At 37.3% G+C, this 25,470-nt stretch overlaps 1 protein-coding gene across 1 annotated transcript in view; it reads left to right on the top strand.

Annotated features, from left to right (window-relative positions):
* Positions 1-25,470, top strand: part of CFAP44 (cilia and flagella associated protein 44) — a 132,404-nt gene that overhangs the window by 46,857 nt on the left and 60,077 nt on the right. Inside the window, exons 17-21 of the mRNA XM_021692531.2 lie at positions 6,653-6,798; positions 7,397-7,667; positions 10,443-10,498; positions 10,658-10,820; positions 12,280-12,410. Coding sequence (XP_021548206.1) covers positions 6,653-6,798; positions 7,397-7,667; positions 10,443-10,498; positions 10,658-10,820; positions 12,280-12,410 — 767 coding nt within the window. The remainder of the gene's footprint in view (positions 1-6,652; positions 6,799-7,396; positions 7,668-10,442; positions 10,499-10,657; positions 10,821-12,279; positions 12,411-25,470) is intronic.

The following is a 25,470-nucleotide window of genomic DNA, read 5'->3' as shown; positions in this document are numbered from 1 at the left end:
GTTGCAAGGCCAGATTTCCTTCATTATAAATTTGTCACCAATTTCAGCTCCATTAACCAAAAAAGTAATAATTGACATGAAAGTATACAGGCATACCCTATTTTATTGCACTTCACAGATACTGTGATTGTCACAAATTGGTTTGTGGCAATCCTGTGTTGAGCAAGCTTATTGGCATCATTTTTCCAACAACATTGGCTCACTTCATGTTTCTGTGTCACATTTTGGTAATTCTTGCAGTATTTTAAACTCTCTCATTATTATTTGTTGTTATGATCTGTGATCATTGATCTTTGTTACTATTGTAATTGTTTTGGGGAGCCATGAACTGCACCCATATAAGACCACAAACTTAATGATAAATATGGTGTGTGTTTTGACTGTTCTACTAACCAGCCATTCCCTTGCCTCTCTCCCTCTCTTTGGGCCTTCCTATTCCCTGAGTTACAACAATATTTAAATTAGGCCAATTAATAACCCTATAATGGCTTCTAACAGTTCAAGTGAAAGCAAGAGTCACATGCTTCTCACTTTAAATCAAAAGCTAGAAATGATTAAGTTCAGTGAGGAAGGCATGTCAAAAGCCAAGATAGGCCAAAAACTAGGCCTCTTGTGCCAAACAGTTGGCCAACTTGTGAATGCAAAGAAAAAGTTCTTGAAGGAAATTAAAAGTGCTAGTCCAGTGAACACATGAATACTAAGAAAGAAAAACAGGCTTATTGCTGATATGGAGAAATTCTCAGTGGTCTGGATAGAAGATTAAACCAGCCACAACATTCCCTTAAGCCAAAGCTTAATCCAGAGCAAGCCCCTAATTCTCTTCAATTCTGTGAAGGCTGAGAGAGGTGAGGAAGCTGCCGAAGAAAAGTTGGAAGTTAGCAGAGATTGGTTCATGAGGTTTAAGAAAAGACAGAAAGAAGTCGTCTCCATAACACAGAAGCAGCAGGTGCTGATGTAGAAGCTGCAGCAAGTTATCCAGAAGATCTAGCTCAGATAATTCATGAAAGTGGCTACACTGAACAAGAGATTTTTTAAAAAAGATTTTATTTACTTGAGAGAGAGAGAGTGAGAGAATGAGCAGGGAGAGCGGCAGAGGCAGAGGGAGAAGCAGACTCCCCACTGAGCAGGGAGCCGGATGTGGGGCTCGATCCTGGGACACTGGGATCATGACCTGAGCCTAAGCCAGACGCTTAGCTGACTGAGCCACCCAGGTGCTCCTGAGCAAGAGATTTTCACTGTAGATGAAACAGTCTTATTGCGGAAGAAAATGCCCTCTAGGACTTTCAGAGAGGAAAAGTAAATGCTTGGCTTCAAAGAATATGGGGCTAATGGAGCTGCTGACTTAAGTTGAAGCCAATGCTCGTTTACCATTCTGAAAATCCTGACCCTTAGGAATTATATTAAATCTATGCTGCTGGTGTTCTATAAATGGAACAGCAAAGTTGGATGACGGCGCATCAGTTTACAACATGGTTTACTGAATATTTCAAGCCCACCGTTGAGACCTACTCCTTAGAAAAAAGATTCTTTCAAAATATTACTGCTCAATGACAATACATCTGGTCACCCAAGAGTTCTGATGGAGACGTACAATGAGATTAATGTTGTTTTCATGCCTGCTAGCACAACATCCATTTTGCAGCCTGTGGATCAAGGAGTCATTTAAACTTTCAAGTCTTATTATCTAAGAAATACACTTTGTAAGGCTATGGCTGCCATAGATTGTGATTCCTCTAGTGGATCTGGGCAAAGTCAATTGAAAAACTTCTGGAAAGGATTCACCATTCTAGATTCATGGGAAGAGGTCACAATATCAACATTAACAGGATTTCTTAGAAGAAGTTGATTCCAACACTCATGGATGACTTTGAGGGGTTCAAGACTCGAGTGGAGGAAGTAACTGCAGATGTGTTAGAAATAACAGAACTAGAATTACAAATGGACCCTGAAGGTGGGACTGAATTGCTGCAATCTCATGATATAACTTTAACAGATGAGGAGTTGCTTCTTATTGATGAGTAAAAAAAGTGGCTTCTTGAGATGGGATTTACTACTGACAAAAATGCTGTGAAGATTATTGAAATGGCAACAAAGGGTTTAGAATATTACATAAACTTAGTTGATAAGCAGCAGCAGGGTTTGAGAGGATTGACTCCAATTTTGAAAAGTTCTGTGAGTAAAATGTTAACTAACAGCATTGCATGCAACAGAGAAATTCATGAAAGGAAAAGTCAACTGCTGCAGCAAACTTCATTATTGTCTTATTTCAAGAAATTGCTGTGGCCACCCTAGCCTTCAGCAACCACCACCCTGATCAGTCAGCAGCCATTAACATTGAGGTGAGACCCTCCACCAGCAAAAAGATTAAGACTTGCCCAAAACTGAAATTATGGTTAGAAATTTTGGGCAATAAAGTATTTTTAAATTAAGGTATGTATGTTGTTTTCTTAGACATAATGCTATTACATACTTAATAGACTATGGTATAGTGTAAACATAACTTTTATATGCACTGGGAAACCAAAAAATTCATTTGATTCACTTTATTGCAATAGTAGCTTTATTGAGGTGGTCTGGAATTGAACCCACATTATCTCTGAGGTATGCCTGTAAGTGAAAGATTATCATTAATTCATAACCAATCCCAGATGTTTGGCTAGGCCAGAACACTGACTAGCCAAGGATTGTTACTACAAGGAGTGATGAGCGTTAACTTCTCCCTTGTTCAATTTTTCCTAGAAATACATCTTTGTTAACAACTTCCAAGGAGGCTAGCAGCAAGGATAGAAAGTAGTGATGCTTTGTCTGTCTTTGTTTTATGAATTGTTGATGGCTACTATTGTGTGGGGTTCAAGGGTGAAGGGATAAATAAGACATGGTTCCTGCCCTCAGGAAATTTCTTATCACGAGGGAGAGAGGCACAGAAACAACTATAATAAAATGTAACAGAGTTCTGGTGTCCTTGAAACATGTGCAAAAATTATTATATAACAAACACATTCAGTGCTTATTCTTAGGGTTGCCTGATAAATATTATGTGAGACATGCTTGCCCTAGGTGTATTTGTTATCTGAAATTCATATTTAACTGGGCATCTCGTACTTTTATTTGCTAAATATGGAAACCTATTTATTCTGTACTGGGCACCCTTCTAAATGATTTACTAACCACCCTATAAAATAAGTCCTCTTATAATTTGCATGTTACATAAGAAGAAACCAAGGCATGGGGAGGTTATGTAACTTATCCAGGGTCATATAACTAATGATAGGTGGAACCAGGATCTGGACTCAGGCAGTTTGGGCCTAGAGTCCATGCTTTTAACCATCAAGCTCCACTAGCACATAAGATTTTTTTTTTTTTTTTAAAGATTTTATTTATTTATTTGAGAGAGAAAGAATGAGAGAGAGCAAGCACATGAGAGGGGGGAGGGTCAGAGGGAGAAGCAGACTCCCTGCCGAGCAGGGAGCCCGATGCGGGACTTGATCCAGGGACTCCAGGATCATGACCTGAGCCGAAGGCAGTCGCTTAACCAACTGAGCCACCCAGGCGCCCAGCACATAAGATTAAGGTACAGTTGACCGAGGTAGTGACCCTGACTCTGCTTGATGCAACTATTTGTCAGCTCTGTGCCTGCAACCAAGTAGACCGTGTGGAAGACCAGTCGCCCTGTGAAGGCTTGACCGCAGTTCTCAAGTCCGTGCTCACACTGCAGGCCCATTCTACCGCCCAGTCCTGTTCACTCGGCCACTTGCTGAATTACTGATGTAATTCTTCCTCCCCTCAAACGTGCTACACTCTCCCTCACCTTCTAAAGATAACCTCCTCTCACATTTCACTGAGAAAATGAAATTTTCCTTGTCTTGTCTTAAACAGAACTAAGACCCTATGGGGATCCATACAAGTTTTGTCTGCTTTGCCTATTGTTCCAGTTGATGAGGGGTCTCCTGCAACTGGCCAAGGACACTTTTCCCAAAGGCGTCTTGATCCCACCCCTTTCACTTCCTCCAATATTTTATTCCTGCAGTAAACCACCTAGTCTCCTGTATCATTCACTTCCCTCTGTTCACTAAATTCTTATGAGCACATAAACATGCTGTAGTACTTAAAATTTTTCCTTAACCTCTCTTTCCTTCCCCTCACTCCTCCTTTTAGAGGTGATCCTAAAGGTCATAATATGCACCTTTTCCTTCATATAATTTGATATAAATTTATTCTTTTAATTTCAGAGAAAAAAGATCTTAGAGTACTTTAATGCTATGTATCCTCTCCCTCTCCATTGTCCTATATTTTCTTTATATATATATTTGTATCCCCAAAAGGTATTTTACTATTATATTGTTGATATCATTTTGGTTTATCCTTTTTCTTGCTGTGAATTCCTTTCTATATCTTTGTAGTTGCATCTTCTGCCTTAAATATATAATATATAATATAGATCTGCTAGTGACAAATTCTCTGTTTTGGGGGCTTTTGGGGGGTCTTAAAGTGTCCTCATTTTGCCTTTTTAAAAAATTATATTTTTGCTGGAAATTTTCTTTTCAAACTTTGATATCTTTTAATCCTCTTTTGTCTTCCATTCTACCAGCTGCATCTTTTTATTGTTTCTTTGAAACCTAGTATGTCTTTTTCTCTAGTTGCTTTTAAAATTTTGTGTTAAAGGGTGTAGTTTCTTCATATTTATCTTGCTTGTGTTCATAGCATTTCTTGAATCCCAACATAGTTTTATTCAGTTTTGGAAAATTCACAGCCATTATCTACCACAATATTTCTCTGGCCCATCTTTTTACTTGTTTCTTCTGGGATTTCAGTTTTATGTACTTTAATCCTTATCACTATGTCCCATATGTACTTTACACTCACACCAGCCTTTCTTGGGGGTATTTTCCATCCTTCTTTTCTTTCTCCTGCTTTGGTCTGACTACTTTATCTGATCTCTGTTCCAGCTTCATAACTCTAGCTGTGTCTAGTTGCTTTCAAACTCATCTATTGAATTTGTAATTTGTCATTTTGTCAGTTTTAGAATTTTATTTTTTTCATTTTATTTTTTTATAGATTCCAGATGACTACTTACATTTTCCATTTGGCTTCAAATTCCTTATATATATTCATCTTGGTTATTTGAAATCCATTTTGTAAATATTTTAATCAATATCTCATGATTTTTTCTTTGATCTGCTTGCCTTTTTTTAAATTTATTTAAATTCAATTTGGTTGACATGTAGTGTATTATTAGTTACAGGGGTAGAATTTAGTGATTTATCAGTTGCATATAATGCCCAGTGCTCATTACATCAATTGCCCTCCTTAATGCCCATCACCCAGTTATACCATCCCCCCACTAACCTCCCCTCCAGCAACCCTCAGTTTGTTTCCTATAGTCAAGAGTCTCTTATAATTTTGCCTCCCTCTCTGTTTTCATCTTATTTTACTTTTCCTTCCCTTCCCCTATGTTCATCTGTTTTGTTTCTTAAATTCCACATACGAGTGAAATCATATGGTATTTGTCTTTGACTGACTCATTTCACTTAGCATAATACCCTCTAGTTCCAGCCACATCATTGCAAATGGCAAGATTTCATTTTTTTAATGGCTGAATAGTATTCCATGTATATATATACCACATCTTATTTATCCATTCATCTGTTGGTGGACATCTGGGCTCTTTCCATATTTTAGCTATTGTGGACATTGTTGCATGTGCAACATTGGGGTGCATGTGCCCCTTTGAATCACTATGTTTGTATCCTTTGGATAAATACCTAGTAGTGCAATTGCTGGGTTGTAGGGTAGCTCTATTTTTAGCTTTTTGAGGAACCTCCGTACTGGCTTCAGGGTGTCTGTACCAGTTGCATTCCCACCATAATCTTGTCTTTTGATTTTCAATCAAGTCTTAACTAGTATGCCTAGTTTTTTTTTTTTTTTTTTTAAGTTGAATAATTGACCTTGTATGTGAGAAACTGTAGAATTATCTTGAGAATCTGTATGTTGCCATTGTCTCCTGGAAATTTATTTTTGGTTTTGAAAAGCAGCTAGAAATCCTAGATCACTTTCATCTAGTCAGTGATTGAGACTCATACATGTAGTGTGTAGTGTTCTAGGGTTGCAATGGAAAACCCACTGGAAGGTGTGTTTACAGTGACTCCTTCTCCTTGGAGGACCCTGCAATTTGTCTCCCTCTTCCTAAGCCCATGAGGCAACAGATTGCTCTGCTGAGCTTCTGAGCCTCTCAGCTGCCACTTCCAGAACTGCCAGTTGCCTCAGGGAGAAGAGCAGTGCCCTAGACTCAAAACTGCTCTGAACACCATGACCTACAAAACTCTATTACTGAATACTAAATGCAGAATAAATACCTGAAATAAAATGGAATTCAGTAAGTAGTCAGAAGTGATATCTCTCTTGTACTGACTTTTTTAAGTGGCAAGCAAATTATTGTAAGGTGTTTTATTATTGTATAATCATATAGTTGCATATAAATAGATAATGGAGATACTTTATAAAACCTTACCTATAATCATAGAAATCATATCAAAATAGATGTTTTAAGACATCTATTTTAGGTTTTAAAATTTGAGATAATCTAAAAATCTTCATGTGATCATATGTATCTGATGCTCAAATACTACCTTCTATGCTATTTTCTCTTTTCTAGGGTGGCTATGATGCTGGTTTTCTGTATCACTGTGAGTTCCCCCCGTATGACAAAAGTAGTGCTATCACAAAAAAGAAAGATGAACCTTTTGATTTTCGTCTTCTTCAAGATATGGAGGATAATCCCATCCAGACTATCACTTTCAGGTGAACTGAATTTCAGAAAGCCCTAAAAAAAAAAACCAACCCGTATCCCATTTATGTCTATGTTATTGTCCATCATGAATATTGTTCATTTTAAAAGATTTGCCCAAATGGAGGGGTACTCAAACATTTTCTAGTTAAATAAATTGAATGAATGAATAGAATCAAAGCTAATTCTGAAACTGTATTTCAAGTCCCTTTATCAAATATTCTGTCAGAATTTCTGTTTTTCACACAATTGGTTTGTAGGAATTTACTCAGGAGGATGCTACTGCCTGGTCAGATAATGAAGGTTCAGTGTTGCAATGATTCTGGAGAAATCACAAATTGAATCAATAGTTCTTTAATAATTGAGAAGCATATATGCCATTCTTTTGAAGATCAAATATAATAGCTCCAAATTTCAAATTGGCTTTTCTTCTCCTTCTGCCCTTTTGTATGAGTTTGCTAGGGCCGCCATAGTTATTTAGCTTTAAAATATGAATGGGGGGGCACAATGTTGTAGTCCATAACATCTTCTTTATTAAAATTTAGCCATTTGTCAGTTAATTTAAAATTAAACATTTTCAGATTAATATGAAGAACAATTTATATTTCATAGCATTCACCAAGATATGATGTTTTGTGGATTGCAAAATGGAGCAATTCGAGTCTATATCCTAAGTCAGGATAATCCTTCATTGATGAATATAGAGGACTACTGGCACTTCAATATCCATGACAATGATTATGGATGTATTAAAGGCATCTCTACTAGTTTTGATGACCGTTTCTTGGTGACTACTGGAGCAGATAGTAATATCTTTGTTTTCAACATTTTTTCTGAATTTGAGCTGAAGAAAGACATCAGAGCCAAAGTGCCATCTCCCAGGGTATGTAACTAAATAATAACCATTTTAAATAAATATTTTAAAGTAGTGATGTCAAAATTACTCATTCTTTAAAAACCGAAAACTCTTTAGACACACCTTATAGTCTATTCTTGCTATTAGTATTATAATTTTGATTTTTCTGGTGCCTCTATTATTAAATATTAAAGTCATTGAATTCCCCTATAACACTAAAGGTATAGAATTCACCAAATTAAAAAGACCGAGTCATTTTTTTCTAGATCAATCACTTTCTTGATTAAAATTTCTTTGTTTTCAAAATGTACAACTTTTTCAGATATATATTTTGCTTTTCATTTATTCACTTATTGAAGGGGCATAGGGGAAGTACACCAAAATTTGTGTGTTTGATAGGGGTTGTAAAAGTATGTCTTTAGTATTAGAATATGACAACATGAAGCATGACCAAAGATTTAGTTAAATTATTCTATTCTTAGGCATAATATATCATTGGATTTGTAATGAAGATTGAGGGTTCAGATCCCCAAAATATATCCATTTGCCCTACCACATGACCTGAATTTTCTATTATTAAAGTAGTTCCTTTGGAAAAAAAATCACTAATAACCATTAGAATTGCTCCTCAAGAAGAAGAAATTGTGTTAAAAAGACCATAGTTAAAATTCCTGTGAACACATTGGCATCCCATTTAATAGGTAGCCAACTTTAAAAGAAAATACAAAAAAAGTAGGGCAGATTTGAGCAGGTAAATTTTCATTTCTATTAATAGAAGGAAAATTAGGAGAGTGGAGTGTTGTCTAAAGAGCTCCAGCTCAGGAAGAATTACAGAAGAAAGTATATGAACAAAAAAATCTTTTTCTTTCTACCTAGTGCCAGCTCTCTCTATGGAAATCTGTATTGGACAGAAGAAATCCATTTCACATTTGTATAGTAGCATACTTTTATTTATGAATTCAATCAATATTTCTTATGTCACTGATGTGGACTCTCCTTTTAGGAATGCAAAATCAGAAAGAACTGAATAAATAGAGTACTAAGCTCTGCATAGGTCTAAGGTTCTTTAGAATCCGCTGGGGAGCCCTTAAAAGTACAGATGCCTGAGCCCTAGCCAGGAGCAATTAAATCAGAATATCTGAAAGTGAGGCCCAGGTATCAGTATTTTATAAAATATCTTGCTCTCTTCCCCGGTCTCAGCCCCCATGATTCTAAGGTGCAGCCAGGATTGGGAATAATTGGCCTGTGTTTTGGCACAGTTGGTAGCAACTCTGTTTAACTCAAATTTATTGTAAACAGCTGAGGCCAAGAGATAGATGGCTGAGTATCCTGGGGATCACACTGCTAATGGGAAACCAAGGGGCTTGGCTCTGGACAATAAAAGAATAAAAAAATAAAATTCAATCAAGTTATGTCCTAAGTGATTAACAGTAATTACAATGTATTAGGCATCAATGTCTCTTATACTGGTCATGTCTTATGACTTCACTTTTACTAAAGTTCTAAACCTTGGTGTACCTGGCTGGTTCAGTCAGTAGAGCATGTGACTTTTGATCCCCGGATTGTGAGTTTGAGCCCCATGTTGGCTGTAGAGATTACTTAAAAATAAAATCTTAAAAAAAAAAAAAGTTCTAAACCTTATCTTACACAAAAATATGTAGATTTACATTTCATATGTATAAAGACTAGTACTGTAATAATACAACTTGGTTAAAAGAGAGTCCTTCTTTCTTCACAATGAATGACAACAAACCAGAGAACTATCTGTTATGCAAAAGAATAGAGAATAAACAAGTTCTACTTAGGAACTGATTAGCTAACAACCTCAGACTTTGTTTGGTTCACTGGATTATAATTCTCCTTCCTTAAATTTTATAGCATAGCACCCGAATAAACAAAGTACTTTTAAGTGATTTACTTCATAGTTCCCTTAATTTCCTTTCTAAAAGGAGATTCTTATTTCTGATTTCATCTTTCTTTATCAAGGAGGGGAACTATATTATTCTGTGCATTTCTCACTGTATGTCTTTTTTTTTTTTTAATAAGGTCAGGTGAAATGCTTAAAGTTTAAAAAATATTCTATGTCAACTATACTCAAAAAATTTTAATTTAAAAAATATATATTTTAAAATCTTCCTGATACATGTAAGTTATTTGGGGAGAATTATGCATATATGAAAAGGGATAAGCTAAAAAACAATGTTAAAACAAATGACCTAGAAAATTTGAGTGTATTCTTTGTGTGTGTGTGTATGTGTGTGTGTGTATTCTTTTTAAATAACACATAATATTAGCAATTCACATTTTGGAGACGTATTATAGTGCTATTAACATTTTGCATACACATTAGTTTTCAAGAGTTTTTCTACCTACCTCTTTATTTTTTTTATTTTTTTATTTTTTTAAAGATTTTATTTATTTATTTGAGAGAGAGAATGAGATAGAGAGAGCATGAGAGGGGGGAGGGTCAGAGGGAGAAGCAGACTCCCTGCCGAGCAGGGAGCCCAATGCGGGACTCGATCCTGGGACTCCAGGATCATGACCTGAGCCGAAGGCAGTCGCTTAACCAACTGAGCCACCCAGGCGCCCTCTACCTACCTCTTTAAATAAAGCAGAAACAAATAAGTTTAATCAATTTCAATTTTCCCCCTAGTTTTCCCTAATTTATTTCTTATGAAAATACTTTGCAGGCCTGTAATTATTAGAAATTGGCAGAGGGGGAAAAACTCAGTTTACCCCATATTAGGTATTTTAAGAGAAATATACAATTTAAAAGGTTAACCATTTCTCCCCTTTTTACAGTTTGGAATTGAAACAGAGCCAATTCCAGAAGATATTGAAGATCCCAGAGCCTACAGGTATGGGAATTTTTGGTAAATACTCACTAGCCCTGAGCTGTTGCAAAATGGCATTTTATAGAAGTTAACCAAGCCAAAAGAATTTCCAAGTCATTGAGTTCTTGTTTCCTCTTTATGCTGTTTCTGTATCTCATTATCCTTTTCAATTTCTGTTTTCAGTATTGAGAATGCTAGAAGAAAAAGAGAACATGACAAGTTAATGAAAGAAGTGGAAGAAATAAAGGCTGAGAAGAGAGAAAAACTCAAAGCTTTGAGGAATGAATTTTGGAAACTTCTAGAAATGAATCAAGGATTACCAAAGCATATGCAGTTTAAGCGAACAGTAAGCCTAAAATAAATTTGACTTTAATTTTTAACATACACTATTTTTTGGATCAAGGCTATTTTGCTGATAAAGTAGGAACACTTAAAATCATCTTTCAGCTTCCCCTTATCTGGCCAGTGTGTTTGCAGCAGCTAAAATACTGTAGAATTTGACACCCAACTTGGTTTAGATACAGAAGAGCCTTCTTACATAACACAAAGTTTACTTCTGGATTTAGCTACCTCACTTTTTTTGGGGGGAGCTAACAAGGTAAGATATAAATACAGGTTTGAATCTGGTTATCAACCCTTACTATACCTAGCCAAGATATCCAACCATTGTATAGGTGCACATATATTTTGATTCTCTGTGATTGTATTTCTATAATTCACCAGATCTATCGAAAAGATAGTAACTGATAGGTCCACAAAGTTTTTAAAAGATGACTTAGTCTAGTTGTAGCTATGGGGACAATCAACAAATCGTTCAAGCTAATTTTGAATTTTTTTTTTTCTTTTCCAACTTATTACAAAGCCCCATCTACCTGCTAGTGATTTTCTTTTCATTGTGTACTTCTTTCTAAGTGGAATTGCTGTCAAGAACTTAATCAAATAAAAAGCCAGAATTTATCATCCTGACTATACCTGTAATTTTAGAGGCACCTAGCCAATTCCATATGAAAAATGCTCTGGTGAAATAATAATGGATAATTCATATTGGTTAAAAAAGACCAACCTGCAATGGTTAAAAGATATTTATGCTATTTTACTAAGAAAAAGGTTGACATTTATGGAATATGGGTAACATAATTCAAAATAAAGAACACCTGAGGTGAGTTCTGTGGCTAAACATTTTATATATATATCATTACTTAAAACAGAAACACCCCTGGAAAGATTAATTACTACTTACAATTTGGTCTGAATGTGGGCTCTGATATTTTTCCAAGAATGAAGGTAAAAAACATTACGCCCCTAAGTATCCTTATGGGAGAAATGGCCTCGTTGGTGAAGGACATCCAGCTAGAACTTGGTAACCTCAAAAAGACACCAAAGACTTAACTGTCTTTCCTGGGTGGGGTCACATGGGAAGGCGTGCCATGAACGTCTATCCTGTGCCCAGCCAGTTATGTGCCAGGAGTTGCTCTGGGGTGGTAGAGGTATTTTTTTTTTTTTTTAACTCTGTGCACTCTCCAAACATTCTGTTATTCATTGTTTTTATTGTGAGGAAATCTTTTAATATATAACCTTATTTCCAGTATTGTTAATTTCTGAGAACTTTTCTCCATATTTTGTGGAAATAAAATTATAAGTATGTTACTTTTTTCTAGAACAGAGAGAGTTTGTGATATTTGGAAGAGAATTATAATCCAACATGAAATTGAGTACAAAACTTAATCTGTATCTGTGTATGAAATGTTTGATAATGTACATTGATAAAAGTACCCATTTTGATGAACAAATCTACTTATTTGCAGGATTTTGATATAGATTCCAAAATACGTGCTGAGATTGGCAGGAAAACTGCTTTTAAAATTCAACAAGTGGAAAAAGAATTAGCTTGGGAAAAAGAGAAACATGAACTTGGCCTCATGAAGCTACAGAATAGGTAGGACCCATATTTCCTGCAAGTTAAGATGTTTGAGAACATATATTTGAATGAAGTTGTTTACAGTGGCTTAATCGAAGTGGTCAGGTAAGAGGTGTCCTAGAGTACCTACTAACTCTTTTTTTTTTTTTTTTAAGATTTTATTTATTTATTTGAGAGAGAGAATGAGAGAGAGAGAGAGCATGAGAGGGGGGAGCATCAGAGGGAGAAGCAGACTCCCCGCTGAGCAGGGAGCCCGATGTGGGACTCGATCCTGGGACTCCAGGATCATGACCAGAGCCGAAGGCAGTTGCTTAACCAACTGAGCCACCCAGGCGCCCCGAGTACCTACTAACTCTTGAAATCTCAAGAAAGCCTCTTGTCACTGCTACTGATATCTTCTTGAGCTTTCTGAGAAATTTAAATCTGGGAAATTTAACAATTAGATTTTTTAGAGAGCTGGGGTGGCTCAGTCATTTAAGCATCTGACTCTTGATTTTGGCTCAGGTCATGATCTCAGGGTCATGAGATCGAGCCCTGTGTCCGGCTCCATGCTGGGCATGGAACCTGCTTGAGATTCTCTCTTTCTCTCTCTGCTCCTCCCACCCCCTGCTCTCTCTCTCTGTTTCTCTTAAAAAAAAAAAAATTAGATTTTTCAACTCAACACCCAAAAAATGATTTAAAAATGGGCAGAAGACATGAACAGACGTTTCTCCAGAGAAGACATCCAGATGGCCAACATCTCTCATCATCAGGGAAATTCAAATCAAAAACGCAATGGGATATCACCTCATACCTGTAAGAATGGCTAAAATCAAAACCACAAGAAACAGCAAGTGTTGGCAACGATGTGGAGAAAAAGGAACCTTCGTGCACTGTTGGGAATGCAAACTGGTGCAGCCACTGTGGAAAGCAGTATGGAGGTTCTCAAAAAGTTAAAGATAGAACTACCTCATGATCCAGTAATCATGCTACTGGGTATTTACCCAAAAAGTACAAAAGCACTAATTCAGAGGGATACATGCACCCCTATGTTTATAGTATCATTTTTTACAGTAGCCAAATTATGGAAGCAGCCCAAGTGTCCATGAATAGATGAATGGATAAAGAAGACGTGGTATATGTATACAGTGGAATATTCAGCCATAAATAGGAATGAAATCTTGCCATTTGAAATGACATGGATGGACTAGAGAGTAATGCTAAGCAAAGTAAGCAGTCAGAGGAGGATAAATACCATGACTTCACTTGTGGAATTTAAGAAACAAAACAGATGAGCAAAGGGAAAAAACAGACAAACCAGGTAATAGACTCAACTATAGTGAATGAACTGATGGTTACCAGAGAGGAGGTAGATGGAGGGATGGGTGAGATAGGTGATGGGGATTAAGGAGGGCACTTGTTGTGATGAGCACCGGGTGATGTATGGAAGTGTTGAAATCACTTATATTGTACACCTGAAACTAATATAACACTGTATTAACTATACTGGCATTAAAATTTAAAAAAGGAATAGTACAAAAATTTTTTTAAATTAAAAATTAGATTTTTTATAAACCAAATGATGTAATAAACATTTGTTTTCTGTTTTTGGCAAGTTACTTATTTTATATCTAGTTACCACATGAGCAGATACATCTTTAAAAAATAAAAAGCTAGAATGAAAAGACTTATAATGAAAGACAACTTTCTGTCCAATCTCTCTCGTGTACCAATAGGGCTCCCCATGAGGAAATTGCTTTACAGCTTAATAAATTTTTACAGTTATATATCACATATACCCACTACCCAGGTTAAGAACATTTATAGCACTCCAAAAAGTTCCCTGTGGCCCCCTCCCAGTAAATATTAGCTCTCCAGAGATGAATGTTTATCACATTAGTTTTGTCCATAAACTTCATCATACAAATTGAATGTTGCAGCGTGAATTCTTTTATATTTGGCTTCTTTTACTTAGCATCATGCCTAAGATTATCTATGTTGTTGCAGGTAGAAGTAGTTTATTCTTTTTCATTGTTTTGTAATAATCTTCTATGCTTATACCATGTTTTATTTATTCATTCTACTGTTGATGGATATTTGAGTTGTTTCTATTTTTAGCTATGATGAATAATGCTGCTATGACCATTCTTGTGCATGATTTTTGGTGGACATAAGAACTTATTTGTTTGCTTTATAACCAGGAGTGGAACTGCTGGGTCATAGATTATATGCATGTTTGGCTTTACTAGACACTGCCAAACAGTTTTCCAAAAATGGTTCAACCAATTTATACCATGATCATCAGTGTATGAGAATTCCAATTGATCCCCATTGTATTAGCTTCCTAGGACTTCCATAACAGAGTACAACAGACTGGTTGCTTGAAAGAACAGACAAAAGTTCTGGAGGCTGAAGTTCAAAATCAAAGTATTGGTTGAGTTGGGTGTGGGGTTTTTTTTTGTTTTTGTTTTTGTCTTTGAAGGGAGATAGGTTTTTATTTATTTATATTGAAGTATAATTGACATATATTAGTTTCAGGTGTACAACCTATTGATTCAACAATTCTATGCATTACTTAGTACTTACCACAATAAGTGTAGTCACCATATATTATTACAGTGTTATTGACTATATTCCTTGTGCTGTACTTTTCATCTCCAGGACTTATTTTGTAATTGAAATTTGTTAATCTTCTCTTTTTTCTTTTTTAAGTAATCTCTACACCCAATGTGGGGCTTGAACTCACAACCCCAAGATCAAGAGTCACATGCTCCACCAACTGAGTCAGGCAGGCACCCCTATTAATCTCCTCTTAATCCCCTTTGTCTATTTCACCCATCCACCCACCCACCTCCCCTCCAGTTTGTTCTCTGTATTTAAGAGTGTTTTTGTTTGTTCACTTGTTCTGTTTTTTAAATCCTACACATAAGTTAAATCTATGGTATTTGTCTTTCTCTGTGTGACTTATTTCACTTTGCGTAAAACCCTCTAGGTCCAGCCATGTTGTTGGAAATGGCAAAATCTCATTTTTTTATGGCTAATAGTCCATTGTATGTATGTATGTATGTATGTATACATACATATACACGCATATATGCACATATGTGTATATACACACATATATGTACATATACGTGTATATATACATACATACATACACACACATATATACGTATATATACATACATACATACCACCTCTTCTTTATCCATTCATCTATCAATGGACACTTGGGTTGCTTCCATATCTTGGCCATTATAAATAATTCTGCAATAAACGTAGGGGTGCATATATGTTTTCAAACTAGTGTTTTTGTTTTCTTTGGGTAAATAGCCAGTACTGGAATTACTGGGTCATATGATATTTCTATTGTTCACTTTTTGATGAACCTCCATACTGTTTTCCACAGTGGTTGCACCAATTTACATTCCCACCAACAGTGTATGAAGGTTCCTTTTTTTTTTCCCCCACATCCTCACCAACACTTGTTATTGCTTTCTGATGCTAGCCATTCTGACAGGTGTGAGGTGATATTTCATTGTTTTGATTTGTATTTCCCTGGTGATTAGTGATGTTGAATATCTTTTCATGTGTCTATTGGCCATCTGTGTGTCTTCTTTGAGAAAATATCTATTCAGGTCCTCTGCCCATTTTTTTTTTGAAGTAAGCTCTATGCCCAACTTGGGTCTTGAACTCATGACCCTGAGATCAAGAGTCACATGTTCTACCATTTGAGTCAGCCAGGTCCCCTATCCTTTGCCCATTTAAAAATTGGATTGTTTGGAGTTTTTTGGTGTTGTATAAGTTCCTTATATATTTTGGATGTTAACTCCTTGTTGGATATATCATGAGCAGATGTCTTCTCTCATTCATTGGGTTGCCTTTATGTTTTGTTGATTGTTTCCTTTGCTGTGCAAAAGCTTTTTTTTTTTGGTGTAGTCCCAACAGTATTTTTTTTTTTCTGCTTTTGTTTCCCTTGCCTGAAGAGATATATCCTTAAATGTTGCTAAGGGTGATATCCAAGAGATTACTGCCTATGTTTTCTTTTAGGAGTTTTATGGTTTTAGGTCTCACATTTAGGTCTGTAATCCATTTTGAGTTTATTTTTGTGTATGGTGTTAAAAAATGGTTCAGTTTCATTCTTTTACATGTAGCTGTCCAGTTTTCCCAACACCATTTGTTGAACAGACTGTCTTTTCCCCATGTGTATTCTTATCTCCTTTGTTGTAGATTAATTGACCATATAAGCATGGGTTTATTTCTGGGCTTTCCATTCTGTTCTTTTGATCTATGTGTATATTTTTGTGCCAGTACCATATTGTTTTAATTACCACAGCTTTGTAGCATATCGCAAAATCTGGGGATGTTCTATTCCAGCTCTGTTGTTTTTTCTCAACAAAGGTCTTTGTGGTTCCATATAAATTTTAGGATTACTTGTTCTAGTTCCATGAAAAATGCTATTTATTACTTTCATCAGAGACCTGGGAGGGAGAATCTGCTCCATGCCTCTCTGAGCTTCTGGTGTTTTGCCAGCAATCTTTGGTGTTCCTTCTTGTAGATGCATTATTCCAAATCTGCCTTCAAGTGGTGTTCTGTGTTTTTTCACATAGTCTCTCTGTGCATGTCCAAGTTCCCACTTTTTATAAGCACACCAGTAACGTTGGATTAGGACCACTCTAATCTCATAACTTGATTACCTCTGTCAAGACCCTATTTCCAGGTAAAGTCACACTCCGAGATACTGGGAGATTTCAAAGTATCTTTCTGGGTGGATACCATTCAACCTGTTATGGTACCTGGACTGGATCGCCCGACGGAAGAACCAAGTGGCACCTGGAGATCTTGGAGGATAGGAGGTTTATTTAGTGCCGGCAGGCTCAGAGTAGAGTGATCTCCAAAGCTCTGAGCCCCGAGCACAAACAAAGGGGGCAATTTATACACTTTTACTTCCATGTACTTGGCACTTTTGGTGCGTGCACGAAGCGGGGCAGGGAGAAGAACCCGGATTGGTGCATGTGGGAAGGAAAGCAGGGAGAAGAACCTGGAAGAGCCCCGGGGCAAGGACTGGGATTCTCTCGCTGGCTAGGTTGGCTATCTTAGGACACAGATTTTCCTTGTCAAACCCATAACACTCATGCTTGTCATCACTTGATATTGTCATTTGTTTAAGTTTCAGCCATTCTACAGTAATATCTCAATGTGATTTAAATTGGCATTTCCCTGATGAGGAGTGATCTTAGCCCCTTATACTTATTGGTTATTTGTATATTCTCTTTTCTTAGGTGTTCAAGTTCTTTATTCATTTTTTAAAATTGGGTTTTAAGAGTTATTCATATCTTCTTGATAGGAATCTTTTGTCTTATAGATATAGAACACATGTATTTGTGATATATACACACACACATATATATATGATGCATGTGTGTGTGTGCATGCATGTAAAATATCTTGCTCTAATCTGTGGCTTGCCTTTTCATTCTCTTAATGGTGTCTTTTTTTGAGCAGAAGTTTTTAACTTTAATAAAGTTCATTTTATCAGTATTTTTCTTTTTTTTTTTTTTTAATTTTTTTTTTTTTTTTTTAAAGATTTATTTATTTATTTGAGAGAGCGAGAATGAGAGAGTACATGAGAGGGGGGAGGGTCAGAGGGAGAGGCAGGCTCCTCGCTGAGCAGGGAGCCCGATGCGGGACTCGATCCCGGGACTCCAGGATCATGACCTGAGCCGAAGGCAGTTGCCCAACCAACTGAGCCACCCAGGCGCCCTATCAGTATTTTTCTTTTATGGTTCATGCTTTTATGTTGTAGTTAAGGAATCTGTGCCTATTCCCAATTTATGAAATAATTCTCCTGTGATTTATTCTAGAAGCTCAATTTTTTTTTAAGATTTTCTTTATTTGACAGAGAGAGAGTGAGAGAGCACAAACAGGGGGAGCAGCAGAGGGAGAAGGGAAAGCCCAGAAGCCCCTCCCCGCTGAGCAGGGAGCCTGACTCAGGGATTGATCCCAGGATGCTGAGATCATGACCTGAGCCAAAGTCAGACACTTAACCCACTGAGCCACCTAGGTGACCCTAGAAGCTCTATTGTTTTACCATTATCAGTATTGGTTTTTTGAGGTGGTGTAAGATGGAGATCATGTGTCATTTGTTTTTTTTTTTCCTTTTTTAAAAAAATTTTATTTTATTATGTTATGTTAATCACCATACAGTACCTCATTAGTTTTTGATGTAATGATCCATGATTCATTGTTTTCGTATAGCACCCAGTGCTCCATGCAGTATGTGCCCTCCTTAATACTCATCACCGGGCTAACCCATCCTCCCAACCCCCTCCCCTCTAAAACCCTCAGTTTATTTCTCAGAGTCCATAGTCTCTCATGGTTCATCTCCCCCTCCGATTTCTCCCCCTTCATTTTTCCCTTCCTTCTCCTAATGTCCTCCATGCTATTCCTTATGCTCCACAAATAAGGGAAAACCATATGATAATTGACTTTCTCTGCTTGACTTATTTCACTTAGCATAATCTCCTCCAGTCCCATCGATGTTGATGTAAAAGTTGAGTATTCATCCTTTCTGATGGCTGAGTAATATTCCATTGTATATATGGACCACATCTTCTTTATCCATTCATCTGTTGAAGGGCATCTCGGCTCTTTCCACAGTTTGGCTATTGTGGACATTGCTGCTATGAACATTAGTGTGCATATGGCCCTTCTTTTCACTACTGGGGTAAATACCCAATAGTGCAATTGCTGGGTCATAGGGTAGCTCTATTTTTAATTTTTTGAGGCACCTCCACACTGTTTTCCAAAGTGGCTGTACCAACTTGCATTCCCACCAACAGTGTAAGACGGTTCCCCTTTCTCCACAACCTCTCCAACATTTGTTGTTTCTTGCCTTGTCAATTTTTGCTATTGTAACTGGTGTAAGGTGGTAGTTCAGTGTGGTTTTGATTTGAATTTCCCTGATGGCTAATGACGATGGACATTTTTTCATGTGTCTGTTAGCCATTTGTAGAAGTGTCTGTTCATGTCTCCTGCCCATTTTTTGACTTGATTATTTGTTTTTTGGGTGTTGAGTTTGAGAAGTTCTTTATAGATCTTGGAAATCAGCGCTTGGTCTGTAGTGTCATCTGCAAATATCTTCTCCCATTCTGTGGGTTGCCTCTTTGTTTTGTTGACTGTTCCCTTTGCTGTGCAGAAGCTTTTTATCTTGATGAAGTCCCAAAAGTTCATTTTTGCTTTTGTTTCACTAGCCTTTGGAGATATATCTTGAAAGGAGTTGCTGTGGGTGATGTCAAAGAGGTTACTGCCTATGTTCTCCTCTAGGATTTTGATGGATTCCTGTCTCACATTGAGGTCTTTCATCCACTTTGAGTTTATCTTTGTGTATGGTGTTAGAGAATGGCCGAGTTTCATTCTCCTGTATATAGCTGTCTAATTTTCCCAGCACCATTTATTTAAGAGACTTTTTTCCATTGCATATTTTTTCCTGCTTTGTCAAAGATTATTTGACCATAGAGTTGAGGGTCCATATCTGGGTTCTCTATTCTGTTCCATTGGTCTATATGTCTGTTTTTGTGCTAGTACCATGCTGTCTTGGTGATCACAGCTTTGTAAGATAGCTTGAAATCAGGCAATGTGATGCCCCCAGCTTTGTTTTTCTTTTTCAACATTTCCTTGGCGATTCGGGGTCTTTTCTGATTCCATACAAATTTTAGGATTGTTTGTTCCTGCACTTTGAAAAATGTCATTGGAATTTTGATTGGGATGGTGTTGAAGGTATAGATTGGTCTGAGTAGCATAGACATTTTAACAATGTTTATTCTTCCAATCCATGAGCATGGAATGTTTTTCCATCTTTTTGTGTCTTTAATTTCTTTCATGAGTGTTCTGTAGTTCCTAGAGTACAGATCATTTACCTCTTTGGTTAGGTTTATTCGGAGGTATCTTATGGTTTCTGGTGCTATTATAAATGGAATCGTTTCTCTAATTTCTCTTTCTACAGTTGCATTGTTAGTGTATAAGAAAGCAACTGATTTCTGTGCAATGGTTTTATATCCTGCCACATTACTGAATTGCCGTATGAGTTCTAGTAATTTGGGGGTGGAGTCTTTTGGATTTTCCACATAAAGTATCATGTCATTTGCAAAGAGAGAGAGTTTAACTTCTTCTTTGCCAGTCTGAATACCTTTTATTTCTTTTTGTTGTCTGATTGCTGTTGCTAGGACTTCTAGTACTATGTTGAACAATAGTGGTGAGAGTGGGCATCCTTGTCATGTTCCTGATCTTAAGGGAAAGGCTCTCAGCTTTTCCCCATTGAGAATGATACTCACTGTGGGTTTTTCATAGATGGATTTTATGTACTTGAGGAATGTTCCCTCTGTCCCTATACTCTGAAGAGTTTTAATCAGGAAAGGATGTTATATTTTGTCAAATGCTTTTTCTGCATCAGTTGAGAGGACCATATGGTTCTTCTCCCTCCTCTTATTAATGTGTTCTATCACATTGATTGATTTGTGAATGTTGAACCCCTCTTGCATCCCGGGGATAAATCCCACTTGGTTGTGGTGGATGATCCTTTTAATGTATTGTTGGATCCTATTAGCTAGAATTTTGTTGAGAATTGTGGAATCCATATGTATCAGGGATATTGGTCTGAAATTCTCCTTTTTGATGGGGTCTTTGCCTGGTTTGGGGATTAAGATAATGCTGGCCTCATAGAATGAGTCTGGAAGCTTTCCTTCTGTTTCTATTTTTTGAAACAGCTTCAGGAGGATAGGTATTATTTCTTCTTTGAATGTTTGGTAGAATTCCCCAGGGAATCCATCAGCCCTGGACTCTTATTTTTTGGGAGGTTTTTTGATCACTGCTTCAATCTCGTTACTGGTTATTGGCCTATTCAGTTGTCAATTTCTTCCTGTTTCAGTCTTGGGAGTTTATAGGTTTCCAGGAAGGCATCCATTTCTTCCAGGTTGCTCAGTTTATTGGCATATAGTTGTTGAAAATAATTGCTAATAATTGTTTCTATTTCCTTGATGTTAGTTGTGATCTCTCCCCTTTCCTCCATAATTTTATTAATTTGGGTCCTTTCTCTTTTCTTTTGGATAAGTCTGGCCAGTGGTTTATCGATCTTATTAATTCTTTCAAAGAACAAGCTTCTAGTTTCCTTGATCTGATCTACTGTGTTTCTGGTTTCTAATTCATTGATCTCTGCTCTAATCTTAATTATTTCTTTTCTAATGCATGGCTTTGGCATCGTTTGTTGCTTTTTCTCTAATTCTTTAAGGTGTGAAGTTAATTGGTAAATTCGGGATTTTTCTATTTTTTTGAATGAGGCTTGGATGGCTGTGTGTTTCCCCCTTAGGAACACCTTTGCAGTATCCCATAGGTTTTGGACTTAAATGTTTTCATTCTCATTGGTTTCCATGAATTGTTTAAGTTCTTCTTTGATTTCCTGGTTGACCCAAACATTCTTTTTTTTTTTTAAAGATTTTATTTATTTATTTGACAGAGAGAGAGACAGCGAGAGAGGGAACACAAGCAGGGGGAGTGGAAGAGGGAGAAGCAGGCTTCCCGCCGAGCAGGGAGCCCGATCGGGGCTTGATCCCAGGACCCCGGGATCATGACCTGAGCCGAAGGCAGACACTTAACGACTGAGCCACTCAGGTGCCCCGACCCAAACATTCTTGAGCAGAGTGGTCTTTAGCTTCCAAGTGTTTGAATTTCTGCCAAATTTTTTCTTGTGATTGAGTTCCAGTTTTAAGCATTATGGTCTGAGAATATGCAGGGAATAATCTCAGTCTTTTGGTATTGGTTGAGACCTGATTTGTGACCCAGTATGTGGTCTCTTCTGGAGAAAGTTCCATGTGCGCTCGAGAAAAATGAGTATTTTGTTGTTTTAGGGTGGAATGTTCTGTATATATCTATGAGGTCCATCTGGCCCAGTGTGTCATTCAAAGCTCTTGTTTCTTTGTTGATTTTCTGCTTAGATGATCTGTCTATTGCTGAGAGTGGAGTATTGAGGTCTCCTATAATTAACATATTGTTATCAATATGACTCTTTATTTTGGTTAACAGTTGGCTTATGTAGATGGCTGCTCCCATGTTGGGGGTATAGATATTTACAATTATTAGATCTTCTTGTTGGATAGACCATAGACCCTTTAAGAATGATATAGTGCCCTTCTGTGTCTCTAACTACAGTCTTTAGCATAAAGTCTAATTTTTCTGATATAAGAATTGCTACCCCAGCTTTCTTTTGAGGTCTGCTGGCATGGAAGATGGATCTCCATCCCTTCACTTTCAGTCTGGATGTACCTTTAGGTTCAAAATGAGTCTCTTGTAGACAGCATATGGATGGGTCTTGTCTTTTTATCCAGTCTGCAACCCTGTGCCATTTTATGGGAGCATTTAGGCCATTCACACTGAGAGTGATTATTGAAATATATGAATTCATAATGTTGCCTGTCAAGACCTTGTTTTTATAGATTGTCTCTGTAAATTTCTGCTGTATCTCTCTTGGAGTCTTTCTCCTCTTATAGAATCCCACTCCCCCTTAATATTTCTTGCAGGGCCAGCTTAGTGGTCACATATTCTTTCAGTTTCTGCCAGTCTTGGAAGCTCTGCATCTCTCCATCCATTCTAAATGACAGCCTTCTTGGATAAAGTATTCTTGCCTGCATGTTCTTCTCGTTTAGTACCCTGAATATGTCTTGCCAGGCCTTTCTGGCTTGCCAGGTCTCTGTGGATAGGTCTGATGTTATTCTGATGTTCCTCCCTCTGTATGTAAGGAATCTCTTCCCCCTAACTGCCCTTAAGATGGTTTCCTTGGTTCTAAGATTTGTGAGTTTTACTATTACATGCCAGGGCCTAGGCCTGTTTTCCTTGATCTTGGGAGGGGTCCTCTCTGCCTCTAGGACACGAATGTTTGTTTCATTCCCCAGATTAGGGAAGTTCTCAGCTACCATTTGCTCAAATATATCTTCTAGTCCTTTCTCTCTCTCTCTCTCTCCACCCCCTCAGGGATCCCAATAATTCTGACATTGGTATGTTTCATGGTGTCACGTATTCTCTGATTCTATTTTCATGGATTTTGAGTTGTTTTTCCCTGGCCTCCTCTTTTTCCTTCTTGTCTATTAATTGGTCTTCTAAATCACTAATTCGTTCTTCTGCCTCGCTTACCCTAGCTGTTAAATTATCTAGATTAGATTGGATCTCACTGATAGTATTTTTAAGTTCTGCCAGTTCAGCTTTCATTTCTGCCCTTAGAGACTCTATGTTGCCATTAATCGATTTCTCCATTCTAGCTATCATCTTTACAATTGCTACCCTGAATTCCATCTCCAACATCTTGGATATATCTGTATCCATTTGTAAATCTGTGGCATAAATCATAGTCGCTGAGTCTTTCCTATTTTGGAGGTTCCTCCTTCTAGTCATTCTGTTGAAGGGTGGTTGAGGGAATGTATAGAGTCCAAATTATTGACCACAACCCAAGCAAGAGGCATCTGTTTTATAGGGACCTTAGGGTTGCTGGCCTCTTGCTTTCCCAGCCTGTCTTCTGGGGGAGGGGCCTGCCACTGTTAGGCAACCCTATTTGGGCAGAGTTGCCCTGCACCCTGTGGTGGGGGATGGGCTCAGTGAAAACCATTTTTGGGGGGCTTTTGTTCTCTGGCAGCTTTCCCTGGTGGCTTTCAGCATCTCTTCCAAGAGTCAGAGCAGAAGAGATTGTTTCCAACCCTCTGCCGCAGAGCAGAGAGATTGTAGTCTGTTCTTCAGTGAGCTCTCCAAGCCACACTATCTGTTTCTGTCTATGCTGCTATAAACTGCAGCGTCCTGGGTTGTGCGCCCCTCAGCAGGGCTCCCAGTCCTTGCCTCCAGGTCAGGCATGTCTCTGCCCTTTGTGCTTCTAAAACCACCAGCTGCCCCCAGTTCACAGGCATGGCCCTGCCCGCTCTAGGTTTCAGTTGGGGGCAGGGGGGGCTGCCCTAAAGTCCTTTCCCTGTTGTTACCAGTCTGCGAGTCTTTGCCCGGTCCCCAGAGCCAGAGGCTATCACTCACCGGTGATGCAGGATCCCCATGGCTCCCTCGCCTTTCCATTTATCTTCTGATATGTGCCTATGGAATCACAGCTCCCCGCTTCATACCTCGAAACCAACTGCTTGCAATATTCTGTTTGTAGGGATCCAGATCTATCTTCTTACATCTCAGGCTGATTTTGTGGGTGTTCAGAGTGGTCTGGTAGATATCCAGCTCACTTCCATGGACCAGTTGGAATAGGGTCCCCTACTCCTCTGCCATCTTTTCCTCCCATGTGTCGTTTGTTTCTAAATGGATATTCAATTGACTTAGTATTATTTGTTGAAAAGACCATCCTTTCCTCATTAGACTGTAGTGATAGTTTTGTCATAAATCAAGTAACTATATATATATGTATACATATATATGTGTATGTATATATGTATGTGTGTGTATATATATTCATTATATACAAAATATATGTATATGTATTTATATACACATATATTTATATATATATATACACACTATATATATGTTCATTTCTGAACTCTTCATACTATTCCATTGGTCTGTCTGTGTTTGTCTAGTATAACACTATTTTAATTATTCTTGACATCTGATATTGTAAGTCCTCTAGCTTTGTTCTTCATCTTCAATATTGCATAGGTCCTTTGCAACTTGTCAATTTTCATCAAAAAACCTGCTAAGATTTTGACTGGAATTACACTGAATCTATAGAACAACTTTGACATAATAGATTTTAAAATAAATATTGAGTATTTTAATCCACAAATATGATAGATCTTAAAGAGAATCCACTTTTAATATCTCTTCTAGTGGTTATAACCATACATCTAAATAATGTATTTATATGAATTTATTAATCATTATTTATTGATTTCCTAGTATCATAGTTAAGGATTTTGTTCACTTTAGTGTGCTCATGCTTTTCTCTATTTCCTGAACATATAAAATATAATAACTGCTTTAATGTGCTTGTCTGCTAGTTATATCATCTGTGTGTTTTCTGGGTCTATTGTATTAGTGGAAAATTTTTTCTTTATTTTGGGTTATATTC

Source organism: Neomonachus schauinslandi, chromosome 1, assembly GCF_002201575.2.
Source record: "Neomonachus schauinslandi chromosome 1, ASM220157v2, whole genome shotgun sequence".
Classification (NCBI taxonomy): Eukaryota; Metazoa; Chordata; class Mammalia; order Carnivora; family Phocidae; genus Neomonachus; species Neomonachus schauinslandi.
Note: the sequence above shows the minus strand (reverse complement) of the source record. Positions and strands in the feature narration are given on the sequence as shown.